A 14,556-nucleotide genomic window follows, 5' to 3' on the forward strand; every position below is an offset into this window, starting at 1 on the left:
TGATCAGGCCATGTTAAGGAGGGTATTGCTAAAACGCGGAACGGAAAATGAAACGGAAGACGGAACGGAACGGACAATATTGTATGCAATTTAATGTTATGAGGAGGTCAGCATTTTGCAAAATAAAAGGTTTATCATTAACAAAGGAAGAAGAAATTACACAGAGAGTGAGAAGTCATCCACAGAATCCACCGTTTCACATTCTTCATACTACTGCATAAGTATTTTATAATCATTAACTTGTCATGAAAAAAATTGATAAGGTGAGAAATTAAGAGACATGAAATAGCTAAAATACTACAGACACAGACAAATTATGCTTGAATGGAATGAAAAGGTCATCTCATTGTTAATCTTAATGTTAAGATACAAGTATTTAGTTAAAAAAAATAAACTGTTAGAAGTCCTCCCTATGTAGGACTGGCGTGCTGCGGTCACAAAGTCTCTGTTACTTAAAAAACAAGAGGTACTGTGAGCAATGCTCACTAAGAATACCCCCCGCTTACCCCAATCTCCCAAAGGGTGTTGGTAATAGGTAAAACTTCAGTATTATGATCCAAAAGGTATCTAGGAACACAGCATCTCCATGCGATGGAAAAAGCCGTTAAAAATTTAAATGGAAACCATATTGCTACTTTGATGTCCAGTGTGTGTGTACTTTGACCTTTTGACCCCAAAATCGATAGGGAACATCTTCATCCCATGGGTAGTCCATATGTATGATATGGTGACTGAAGGTGGAAAGGATAACGCTTTAGAGCCCGGACACCATATTGCCACTTCGATGTCCAGTGCGCTTGACCTTTGACCTGTTGACCCCAAAATCAATAGGGAACATCTTCATCCCATGGGTAGTCCATATGTATGAAATGGTGACTGAAGGTGGAAAGGATAACGCTTTAGAGCCCGGACACCATATTGCCACTTCGATGTCCAGTGCGCTTGACCTTTGACCTTTTGACCCCAAAATCGATAGGGAACATCTTCATCCCATGGGTAGTCCATATGTATGATATGGTGACTGAAGGTGGAAAGGATAACGCTTTAGAGCCCGGACACCATATTGCCACTTCGATGTCCAGTGCGCTTGACCTTTGACCTGTTGACCCCAAAATCAATAGGGAACATCTTCATCCCATAGGTAGTCCATATGTATGAAATGGTGACTGAAGGTGGAAAGGATAACGCTTTAGAGCCCGGACACCATATTGCCACTTCGATGTCCAGTGCGTTTGACCTTTGACCTATGTATGATATGGTGACTGTAGGTGGAAAGGATAACGCTTTAGAGCCCGGAAACCATATTGCTACTTCGATGTCCAGTGCGCTTGACCATTGACATTTGGACCCCAAAATCGATAGGGAACATCTTCATCTCATGGGTAGTCCATATATATGATATGGTGACTGTAGGTGGAAAGGATAACGCTTTAGAGCCCGGAAACCATTGCGTCTACAGACGGACAACCCGATTCCAGTATACCCCCCCCCCCCCCACAACTTGTTGCGGGGGGTATAATAATATATCAAACACAAGATGTTTAACTTGCTGACTTATAAGATCATGGATTGTCGTTGCTATATACATACCACACTCCCTGTTGTACATTGTAGGTACACACATATACTTTATTAGTCCCCTACCGAGAAATAGCATGAATTATCAGTTTTCCGGACTTATTTTGGTTATGCTTGCAGGTATTCATTTGATATTTAGTACATTGCTTTGCCATTACAAGTTACATATCAAGTTCGAGTTTCGTCTCGGTCCGTTCTTCATCAAGTTATGGCCCTTTGACTTAGAGGAATAGCATGAATTATCAGTTTTCCGGACTTTTTTTAGTTATGCTTGCAGATATTCATTTGATATTTGGTACATTGCTTTGTCATAACAAGTTACAGATCAAGTTTGAAATTGGTCTTGGTCCGTTGATTTTTCACTTAGTTATGGCCCTTGGACTTAGAAAAATAGCATGAATTATCAGTTTTCGGGACATTTTTTGCTTGTGCTTGCAGATATTCATTTGATATTAGGTACATTGCTTTGCCATAACCAGTTACAGTTCAAGTTTGAATTTCATTTTGGTCCGTTCATTTTCCATTAAGTTATGGCCCTTGGACGTAGAAATATAGTATTAATTGTTAGTTTACATCCAAGTTAATTATAGATAAGAATTAAGAATACTACACTCATTAAAACTTCTAGCATAGTAATACTACAATATAGTTAAATTATTCATGATCATCTACATGTCACAGTTTATTGACTTTGTTAAAGACCTAAACCTAATTATAAATTTGTCTTTTTTCTTGGTCTAGTCTCTACTCGAATAGTAGTTGATGCAAGGTGAAGATAACGAACAGTGATCAATCTCATAACCATTCCTATCCTGGTTCCCCAATTTTCCCTTGTACCATAACCTACATAATGAACTTTGAATATTGTTGTGGTACAGTGATTTTTGCAACCGGTAGGGGACTATGCATTGCCATGCAATACTCTCAGAATGCTTGTTAAATGTGTGAACAATAGAAAATTTTAACTTCTTGATAACTGTTATTCCAATTCTTTTCAAAATTACTATCAAACATCTTTGGAACAAGAGGGACATGAATTGTAAATTTCAGGATTCCTGGGGCCCTCGGTATGGGGTAAAAATTGCCCAAATTTGACCAATTTTCAATCATCTTCTCTACAACCACACATGTGTAAGGAAAACTAAATGATAGTGATGTAGACCAGGACGGCCTCGACCAAAATTGTAAATTTCATGATCCCGGGGTAGGGTTTCTGACTCCAGGGCGAGACCAAACTTACTATATAGTGTTCATGTGTAAAACACTTAAATAAAATCTTCTTTTGTGTTATTGATACTAAATTGAAACTAAATAGATATTTAGAAAAAGCAGGTAGTCCTTTACAAAAATTATAAATTTTATGATCCCAGATGTAGGGGTTTTGATATTAGGGTGGGGCCAAACTTAGTATATAGTATTTATGTGTAAGTTAGCTGATACTGTATCAAATCTAAATGCATACTTAGGAATAGCAGAAAAGGCTGTACAAAAAATGGTGAATTTCACAACCCAAGGTTTTGACTCTAGGTTGGGTCCAAATTAATACATGTTTTAATGTTAATACACCCATTATATTATGTAAATCTTTTCATCAGTTTATGCACTTTTGAGGGCATTGAAGTATTAAGAACAGATCTTGATTTATACTGTCGCTGAACATTAGTATTTAGCTTAAATATTCAGAACAGAATTTGTTTTCTAGATTTAATAGCCCTTCGAAGTTGATACTGTTTCACTGGTACTCGGGTGACCGATAAGGCCTGTGGGCCTCTTGATTTTATACCGATTGTTAGGCCGTTTTGGCACACTGATTTTGACTACGGATAATTATGTTTACCTGATTAAGATATAGGGCTACGGAGGGTGTGACCGGTCGACAGGGGATGCTTACTCTTCCTAGGAACCTGATCCCACCTCTGGTATATTCAGGGGTTTGTGTTTGCCCAACTTTCTATTTTGTATTGCTTATAGGAGTTATGAGATTGGTTACTGTTAGTTATCATTCATGTTTGATATTTGATTTTCATTTTTTAAAGACTCACTGGAGATTATTGGATGGGTCTTCATGACACGGATGCTGGGAGTACTTCCGATTTCTATTGGGATGATTGTCGACCACTGACCACTTCCGACTGGAGCCGCTGGGATTCGGTAGGCAACGAGCCTGATAATCCTTCAACGCAGAGATGTGTCAGAATTTTCTTCGGAAAATGGCGAACTGTGGGTTGTAATATAGCTAGACGGTACATTTGTGAAACATGGAAAGGTATGGACTAACTGAATACTCTTTGTAATGCACAAGTGAGATAAACTTGCAAGCATAGATAGACTTTACGAACCATAGGGTGGCATAATTCAAATTATCTAAATAAAGGTGAAAAGGCGAACAGTGATCAATCTCAAATCGAAAACAGAATTGAGATCAAGACAAACACGGTGGAATCATTTATGTAGAATCCCCAGTTGACCAGTCACACCCTCTGTGAGGCCTCTGTCTGAAATACTTGAGAACTACTGAGCACTTTTTGTAGGCAAAATATTTGTTGTAACGTCTGTGGCAAAATCACCAAGAAAACAAGACAAATGCGCGCTATTTGAGCTAAAACTTTATTTAACTTGTGAATAATTAACATTTTAAAGTTCTTCAAAACCATTGTACCATTTCCAACAAAACCTTGCATAAAAAATTAGTTCTTGAGTAATGATAACTCCACTCTGTCGAAATGAAGGGTTACACGTACGAACCCTTCTTTGGAGAGGTTATTACGAATTGGTGTCAACAGAGTATTTCATCTCGTTTGTAGGGTCAGGCCAAAAACATCTAGAAATAATAATATATCTACAGTTCTTACCGTCGGAACGTTTATCATCAAGCCTGAGTGGATAGATTTCTATGCAAAAATTATAAAATCAAAGACACCTCGTCTGGGCCCTAATAACCAAATACCTTTAATCCTGACTACCTAAAACAAATTCTACATGAGAGGAAAAAATATCTTGCTATAGTATTCAATTCAACAGTTAGATACATACGCAACTTTTTATTTATTAACAACAATCATTAATCTGTCTATTCGATGTATCTCAGTAAACTAGAAATAAAAGACACCACAGGGTCTTCCACATCTGGTTCGTACTTAGAGATTTTATTGAACATCGACGTTAACAGCAAACTAACAATTCAACTTTATGACAAACTAGATGTCTTTAGCTTCTTTATCGTCAACTTCCCATATTTATGTAGCAATATTCCCTTATCACCAGCATGTGGTGTTTGTCTTTCAACTTAAACGATACGCATATTCTGCGTATCATGTTTTAAAATAGAGACAGGCTACTGTTCAATAAGTTAATATTACAGGGGTTTGAACAGTCTCGTCAGATTTCTCAAATTTTGTAGTCGTTATACCGATCTAAGTTACCAATATAACCTGTCATGGGGTTAAATGTCCGACATGATTCATACCAATTGAGGCCGGTTGTTTGGCGCACTGATTTGACAATGGATTACTACGTTTACCCGATCGAGGTAAAGGACTCATGGCGTGTGTGACCTGACAGCAGGGGTGCTTACTCCTCCTAGGTTGCTGATCCCACCTCTGGTGTGTCTAGGGGTTCATGTTTGCCCTTATGTATGTTTTGTAAGAGTTGTGGTGAGATTGATCGCTATTCGTTATCTTCACCTTTCATACCAAATGTTCTTTACGTACTGATTAATGCTCATAACCGATTACTTCCTTTACATGATCAAGATATAGGACTCCAGGCGGAAATAACCAGTGAACAGGGTATGCTTATTTCTAGGCACCTGATCCCACCTTTGGTATTTGTAGGGGTCCGTATTTGTTCTTTTCTCGATTTTTCTATTATTTGTAGGAATATGAAATGATTGCTGTTTGTCATGTTCACCTTTTTCATACATTATAGCAAACGCAAATTACATGCTATGGTCTCATAAATAATTTTTCCTTGAAAGATTCTTGCTTGTACCAGACCTTGAACCAAGCAGCTGTGCAACAGACGTCTTCTGTCTTCTTTCTCGAGCTGGTTGCAGATATTGATTCTTGTAAGGCAATTTGTAACAACATGTACACAACGAATACAAGTTGCTGGGGAATAATGACGTCAAGCAACGACACCTCGTCGTGTACCCTTGTGATGACCAAAGAAGCCCCAGCGATTAATACATGGCAGGGGTCGAATTTGTATGTGAGGAATTGCTTGAAAGGTAAATATAAACTGAACAAACGTAAGTAGTCCAATACCTACAAATATAATAAGTGAAGGTATTGACAAGAAATCCTGGTCTTGAGATCGAAGCAGAACGAGAAAGAGACCTACTTTTGGCTATAATATGTATGTCAAACAGTTTTCTGGACTTTCGCACCATTGATACAAATATTACACTTGCATTTAAAAAGTATGTCATATTCATAGGTCAAAAGATCAAACACCATTGTGTACAATGCGTTGTCATAAAGAATTTATATACAAAATATGAAAGCCCCACCTCAAATATATCTGGATATCTTTAATAATATACATTAAAGATCTAAATTGTAACATTAATAGTTCAGAACAGATTGAATAGGTCAGATTTTTTTATTAAAAGTAGGTCAAACGTCCAGATCAAGGATATAAGATCACACACCATTGCATCACATTAAAGGTCTCTCCATAAAGAATGTATATACAAAATATGAAAATCGTGGCTTAAATACTTCAAGAAACAATTTTAACGATTTTACCTATACAATGTAACAGATAATAAAAGAGTTCAGTCTTTATTCCAACATATTTCAAGTTTAAGTCTACATCCTGTATTTCCTACAAATATACTTCTACCATTTCATCCAAACTTTATAATTATAAACGCACTTTGCAGTGCCTAGATATAGACTATCTTAATCCACCTACGTGTCCTTAGTCTTCTTCTTTCAACTATAGTCCAGCTGGACATGTCATTACTAGTGATGTTGATATAGTTAAAAATGAGGACCTCAAACCACTTATTTTAAAACCTCCTAAATACAGAGAACCATCGGTTTTTCAATTGGCGACAGAATTTCATCTCTATTATGAATTCTGTCGAAGATTATGCCAGACGATACATATGGGCTAAATATGAAAAAGAACTTGATACAAAGTCAGAATGGATTAAAAGTATAAGAGGAATATTAAAATACCGTATTAGACACATCAAAACAAAAGTACGTACCATCGATCCTTCTGTGTTTAGTAAACCAGAAGTGATAAAAGAATTAAATAGGTTACATGAGGAATATGTTTTGGTTTTAGCTGACAAAGCTTGTAACAACATTGTCTTTGTCTGTAAGGCTCATTATTACAACTGTGTTTTAAAGCTGTATGATCTGATGTTCATGTATTTTTTGTACATAATTACTTGAAAGCTTAATTAGTTTCCAAAGTTATTAACTTTCCGTTAATTACATTTTTAAAAAGATTTGCATGTAAAGAAAACAGCGAGAAGATTATTTAAAAAATAGCGGGTACACATAAATTATACATTCTAAAAATAGTCCCTCGCGGGTCAGGGGAATCCCAACATGAGATATGTAAATCCACAGGTATCTGAATTTTTATCAATAAATGGAGACAAAAAGAATTAAAATCCATTATCTATCTATATAAATACACGGTAAATCAAACGCAACTGTCTGACTTTAAGGATGAAAGAGCGTAAAACAACGAATTACTCAGACATATTCGATATTTTTATTTCTCTTAAAGTTATGACACGGTTCTCTTGTAACAAAATACCTATCATCTTTAGAGAAGTCGAGAGGCATAGCCTTCATCGACTTCTCTTCGCAATCATTCATGTTTTGATTCTGGAAAACGTGTAAATGCCGGAGTCGGTGACGGTTTATGCTTCGACCGATGTTTCGACTCAGATGTGCCTGGATTTACGCAATAGACAAGTTGTTTTCAAACATCTAACAGCAGTGCACAAAACCGTCACAAGAATATCAAAACTTACTTGCTTTTAATCCATTTTCAACATGCCCCTGTCCCGGGTTTAAATCCCAACTTTGATTACGTCAGCCTGCTTTTCTCTTAACTGGTCCCCTATTGTGACAGCTCTCAAGACCAATTAACGTAAAACCAGGGCAATAGTTGATTTCTATCCTGGTTCCTCAATTTTCCCTTTTACCATAACGTACATAATAAACTTTGGATATTGTTTTGGTACAGTAATTTTTGCAACCGGAAGGGGACTATGTATTGTCATGCAATACTCTCAGGATGCTTGTTTAAATCGAGACAGGCTACTGACAAACAAGTTAATGGTGCAGGAGTTTTAACAGTCTCGTTTAAAGTAAGAATTTCGTAAATTCTATGATCGTTATAACAATATAGTTTGCCAATACAACCTATCATTGAGTAAAATGCTGTCTGACGTGTTTCATACCGATTGTTAGACCGTTCTTGGCACACTGATTTTGAATACGAATAACCTGATCACGATAGAGGGCTCACGGTGGGTGTGACCGGTCCACAGGGGATGCTTGCTCCTAGGCACCTGACCTACCTTCGGTATATCCAGGGGTCCGTGTTTGCTCAACGCTCTATTTTGTATTGTTTACAGGAGTTATGAGATTGATCACTGTTCGTTATCTTCGCCTTTCATGTAAAACTTTGATCCCCTATTGTGGTTCTACCCTACACTCTTGTGCCATGGTTTTAACAAACTTGAATCTGCACTATATCAGGAAACTCATGTAAATTTCAATCTATGTGGCCTAGTGGTTTTTGAGATGATTTTTAAGCATTTTCTATATATGTATATACATTGTATTTGCATGTAAAACTTTTATCCCCTATTTTGCCCCCACCCCCCCTTCCCATTCAAATTTATAATAATTTTCGTGTTCTGCATAATATTATCAAAACTTAATTATGATATTTTGCAGCAGTATGAAACAAGATGTGTTCTTAAAACACAAATGCCACCAAAAGTACCCATACTGATGAAAGACTACATTATATACATGTAATATATGTTATAACATTAAATTATTAATTTGGAACCGCTCTAGAAACAGAACCCTTACCCCCAGGAATACTGAAATTTTGGTGTTTGTAAAATTTTAAAAGAATTTTTAATGTAATGGATATTAACAGTGTATGACCATATTGACCCCGTCCTTGACTCCTAGGGTTGTGAAATTCACAATTTTGGTACATTCCTTACTGCTTTTCTAAATATGCATTTATTGCTGATTTAGTAACAGCAAAATTAAGGAAGACTTTAGTCTATCCAATAATGACGCTATGACTACTTTGGTCCCACCTTGGCAAAAAAAAACTACTCTTGAGATAATGAAATTAACAAGTTTGGTAAAAGTCTATCTGCTCCTTTTCAATATCTACATGTACATGTATTTCATTTCATTTTAGAATCAATGAAATTAAAGAAAATGGTTTACACATTATTACTATATTCCACGTTTGGCCCTGTCCTGGATTCAGGACCCCTAACCCGGAGATCATGTTAATTTACAATTACGGTAGAAACTCTCCTGCTCTACACGACTATGCATTAAATTTTTCTTACAAATGTGTGGTTGTAGAGAGGAAATGTTGTAAAAAAAAAAAAAAAAAAAAATTGGCCAATTTTTGCCTCGCCCGTAAGGCACCGGGGATGTAGGAGTCGATGCCCCCTTGTCCAGAGATGTTTCATACGAATTTGAAAAAGATTGGAAAAGATCAAGAAAAAGTTAAAACTGCTTAAATATTAACGTACAACGGCGGACGCAGAGCAATAGCAGCAAATCATCCGAGTGACATAAACACTTTAATTATCTTTTTTCTCTCTCTCAAGAATAGCAAGGCCATGATTACTCAATAACTCAAATGAGTTGTACGCTTAAAGGAGATTTTATGATCACCTTTTGTCCGGAATTTGTTTGACAATCCGTCTCTAACCTAACCTTTACCCATTTTTTTTTTTACTTCATATCTAGGACCATGGGTCAATTTCAGCAAAACTTACCATAAAGCATTCCTAGGTAAAGGCAATTTGAAATTATTTAAATGAAGGGTCATGCCCTTTTCAAAAAGTCGATAATGAAAATATGGTGAAATCATGTTGACAATCTTTTAAAAATCTTCTCAAGAACCACTAGACCAGAAAAGACAAAACTCGTGCAACAGCTTCTTTAAAGAATGTAGATTTAGAATCCTTGGCGTAGGGTGGCGCCACAATAGTGGATCAGTTTTACCTTAGCTGCAATAATGTAGCCCTCTCTGATTTTTTTTTTTTTTTTTTTTTTTGGGAGAGGGCTACAACTCCTTAGGATCTCCGTAATGGTGCAAATGCGGGAGTGATTCACTCCCGCAACATTTGCGCTCATTCTAAACATTTCCTGACTTTCTTTACGTAAATAAAATGATATTCTATGTTTCTTAGTCAATACATAAATTTACAACCTGCAACTTAAGATTTGTGAGGCTCTATTCTACCGTTTTCAACAATTTCGATAAATTCCAATCTCTCGATTCATATTTGTGCGCCATGTTTGATGTACTGAAGTTTCAACTTCCGATTGTCAAGTCATTTGCATATGCCATATAAGGTAGTATTTACATCAATGGACAAGTAATAAGTGAAGTATGGAGGCGAAAGCTATTTCGTCGGTATTGAAAAGGTTTGAATTTAATATAAAGTTAAAAACAGAACAGCAGAGTATAAATTCTTTCTGCAACAATATGATTTTCCTTTCTTTGTCGAAGTGGCTCGAGTAACTACATTTTCGCGCTGATTGTCAATGTTTAGGTTTTTCATTAGATCCACCTACGAGATCTCGCGATAACAAGCATCGCGGAGCAGACGAAGAAATTTGCATGCTGTACATTATATTCAATGAAAAACACCTTTATTAGACATGCCCGAGCACAATGTTGGTACTCCTTTTGGTGTAAACAACATTTGGGACTATAACACAGAGTTTATTATCGGTTATTCATAAAATTATTTTGCACCATTACGGAGATCCTATGGAATTGTAGCCCTATCCCGAAAACGTCAGAATAAAAAAAATTTGGATAGGGCTACATTATTGCAGCTAGTTTTACCTGGATATATACATGTATAGGAAAAAATATTTTAAAATCTTCTCAAGGACAACAGGGTCTTGATAAATCATATATGAAAGCATCCTCAGGTAGTGCAGATTTAAGTTTGCTAAAATGTTGATCGGTGTGTGTCTGTACATTAGCACCTGATCCCACCTCTGGTATATCCAGCGGTCCGTGTTTTTTGTATTGCTTATACAGTGTAGGAGATATGAGATTGATCACTGTTCGTTATCTTCACCTGCCATTACTTTACCCATTATTACTTCTTCTCCAGGACCACTGGGCCAATTTCAACCAAAAAGCATCCTTGGGTAAAGGTGATTTAAAATTGTTAAAGTGAAGGGTCACACCCTTTTCAAAGGGGAATTAATCAAGAAATGGTGAAATTATGGTAGCATCTTTTAAAAATCTTCCTCTAAAGAAGAAAAGACGAAACTTTTGTGAAAGCTTCTTTAAAGAATGTAGATTCAAAATTTAAACATTCGTCTTACTCATCAATACTTGGGTTAACACCCACTTGAAAACAAAATAACACGTCACATTTCTCTGGCAGACGACGGGCAACTTGCATAAGAAAAGCACTAATTTGAACTTTCCGCCTAAGTGAACTAAGATCCTCAAACAGTGTACACTACTACTTCTGAGACCGAACATATTACGGATATTTGCATATATATAATAAGGGGGAATCTATGCGCTTATTAAAGAGCCAGGTATCATTGATTTTGATCTTTGTGTATTTGAATCTATCATTTAGCTTTTTACGAATGTCTGTTGTAATTAGCACGACTAAAAGGGTATGGTGGACATGATTTGAGCTAAGACTTTTTTCCATTCTTAATGTTTGCAATGCTTAATCATGGTATTTCTAATGTTCAGCAAAACGAATGTCAGTTGTGGAATTACTAGAGAGAGACAGAATTCACAATTCTTTGGTTTGTAATCAAGGCTCAGGTCATGTTTTGGCTCACATAGGTTATATATACTGGTAACATTTCGTTTAAAGCGGAATTTTGTACAAGTTAATTCTGAACACAATAAATCATTTCTAGTGTTTGTCACATTTCATTTTGTTTTCAACATGATATTTTGTATTAAGCAATTCATATATAAACAAAAACATGGTCCGAGTCTGGTTTATATAAGAAAGAATTTAGAGCGCTTGTAACTCAACAACTGACAATCAAAATTTTGCTGACCATCAGAAATACCTTAGTGAAGCATTAAGCAACAGGGCCGTGATTAGTCATAACAATAAGCAAACATTCTAAAAATAGAACGTCTTGAATCTTGTCTCGGTCAGAGGTATCAATCAAGTATAGATTCATTACACAACAATAGGAAAAACCTTTTACAAATATGTCCTCACGAATAGCAGGGCCATGAATAGTGATATTTCTATGCAAGCATCCTCGGGTAGTTCGGATTAACGTTTATTCAACTCCGAAGGTACATGTAGGAGGGGTCCCAATAGATGATCAAATCTTACATACAATTTCTTTAAGACCTTTTTTTCCTCATGAGCAGCAAGACCAGGGTTATCCATCAATTTGAAAGTACCCCGGGTACTGCACATTTAGGTTACTTTAAATCGGTGCCGTGAGGGTATCCTTGGCCCACAATACGGATTCAAAGTTTCAAATAAGATTTGAAAATCTTTTTTTTAAAATATGGATCATAAGGTTATGGTGGGGCTAGAATCGGTGATACAATTTTACATGACACATAGGGGAATGTGAATAACATAGATAGATTTTTCGTGGGAATGACGAGTGTAAAAATGTTTTCAAAATCTTGTGATGAAGAGCAGCGCTAGCAGACCAGGTTGACTTACATTACCAATGGGCCTCCGTCTTCCTTGTGAATACTTTAATTAACATCCAATTAAAAAACTAATTTCCAAATCTCATTTCTCTTGTTTCTCTTGCTGGAGACGGACAATTGGATCAGAAAAGTGAACTAAGATCCTCAAACAGTTACATGTACCTTAAGACGTAGCATTGAATGCACAACTTCCTCTGAGATCAAACATATTACGGATATTCACCCCTGAGTATGAAAACCTTTAGAAAATTTGGTAAAGTATAACTTCATAGTTTCATATATATATATATATATTTATATCGATTTATAATCGGATAGAGAAATGTGGATCTATGAGCTTATTAAGGAGCCGGTCGGTATCATTGAATTTTACCTTTGTGCACTTCATTAATCTTACGACTATACGTCTGTTGTAATTAGCATGATTAGAGATGTATTATTAATGGTCGATACGTGTAACATTAATGTAAAATAGTATAATTAAACAAACCTTTTAAACATCTAACAATGTTTTCATGATGAAAAGGTGAAGATATCGATCAGTGATCAATCTCATAATTCCTATAATGAATACAAAATTAAGAGATGGGTAAACAAATACCCCTTGATACAGGGGATGCTTACTCCTCCTAGGCACCTGATCCCACCTCTGGTGTATCCAGGGGTCCGTGTTTGTCAACTTTCTATTTTGTATTGCTTATAGAAGTTATGAGATTGATCACTGTTCGTTATCTTCACTTTTCATAACAGAGGTGGGATCAGGTGCCCAGGAGGAGTAAGCATCCCCTGTCGACCGATCTCATTCGCCTTGAGCACTATATCTTGATCAGGTAAACGGAGTAATCCGTAGTCAAAATCAGTGTGTAAAGAACAGTCTAACAATTTCTATGAAACACGTCAGACGGCATTTGACCAAATGACAAGTTGTTTTGGCAAATTAGATAGTTATTATAACGACCAAACAATCGAATCAGTTGAGATATATAAACACCATATGCAGGTCATAATGGAATATTGCTACATAAATATTGGAAGTTGACGATGGTTATATTTAATTGTACATTATCAGTTATTACCGTTTTACTGATAAAAAAAATTCATCACACGGGTAAACGCATTATCGTCTATTCGATTGCTATCGGACATTCGGTTGAAAGTGGTTTCTGACTGGTAAGTTTATTTGCTTAAAATCATTGTGATTGACGTTCTTTTAGGGCATGATAACCGGTTTGCGTTGAACCGTAAATGTTAAAATTCAAGACAAATGCGCGGATGTATTCTATAGTGTTGATGTAGAAGAATAGGAAGTTTACAAAAGTAGAATTTACCAATTTTGTTAGGCATTTTGATCACAATTTTTAGCTCACTTACGCCAAAGACTCAAGTGAGTTTTTCTGATCAAAATTTGTCCGTTGTCTGTCAGTGTCGTCGTTGTAAACTTTTCACATTTTCATCTTCTTCTCCAGAACCACTGCATCAATTTCAAGCAAACTTGGCCAAAAGCATCCTTGGGTGATGGGCTTTCAAGTTTGTTCAAATGAAGGGCCATGCCATCTTTAAAGGGGAGATAATCACAAAAATGCAAAATTAGGGTAGTGTCATTTTAAAAATCTTCTTCAGAACCACTGGGCCAGAGGAGCAGACATTTACAGGAAAGCTTCCTGACATAGTGCAGATTCAAGTTTGTTCAAGTCATGGGCCCCGGGGGTAGGATGGGGCCACAATAGGGTATCAAAGTTTTACATAGAAATATACAGGGAAAATCTTTTCCACAACCAATGAGCCAGAAGAGCTGAGATTTACATGAAAGCTTCCTGACATAATTGAGATTCAAGTTTGTTCAAGTCATGGCCCCCGGAGGTAGGTTGGGGCCACGATAGGGTATCAAAGTTTTACATAGAAATATTTAGGGAAAATCTTTAAAAAATCTTCTTCTCAAAAGCTCTTGTTTTTGTAAGTAACTGCAACCCGACATTTTCTGCAATTTTTCAACCATTACTTATTGTCAACAATATAACATACAGTGTATGATCAGTGTCGTCGAAACAAGTT

At 36.3% G+C, this 14,556-nt stretch overlaps 1 protein-coding gene across 1 annotated transcript in view; it reads left to right on the forward strand.

Moving 5' to 3' along the window:
- Window positions 1–14,556, forward strand: part of LOC125657614 (uncharacterized) — a 72,162-nt gene that overhangs the window by 41,653 nt on the left and 15,953 nt on the right. Inside the window, exons 3-4 of the mRNA XM_056148207.1 lie at window positions 3,615–3,844; window positions 5,555–5,806. Of these exons, the coding sequence (XP_056004182.1) occupies window positions 3,615–3,844; window positions 5,555–5,806 (482 nt within the window). The remainder of the gene's footprint in view (window positions 1–3,614; window positions 3,845–5,554; window positions 5,807–14,556) is intronic.

Source organism: Ostrea edulis, chromosome 1 (genome assembly GCF_947568905.1).
Source record: "Ostrea edulis chromosome 1, xbOstEdul1.1, whole genome shotgun sequence".
NCBI classification, from domain to species: domain Eukaryota; kingdom Metazoa; phylum Mollusca; class Bivalvia; order Ostreida; family Ostreidae; genus Ostrea; species Ostrea edulis.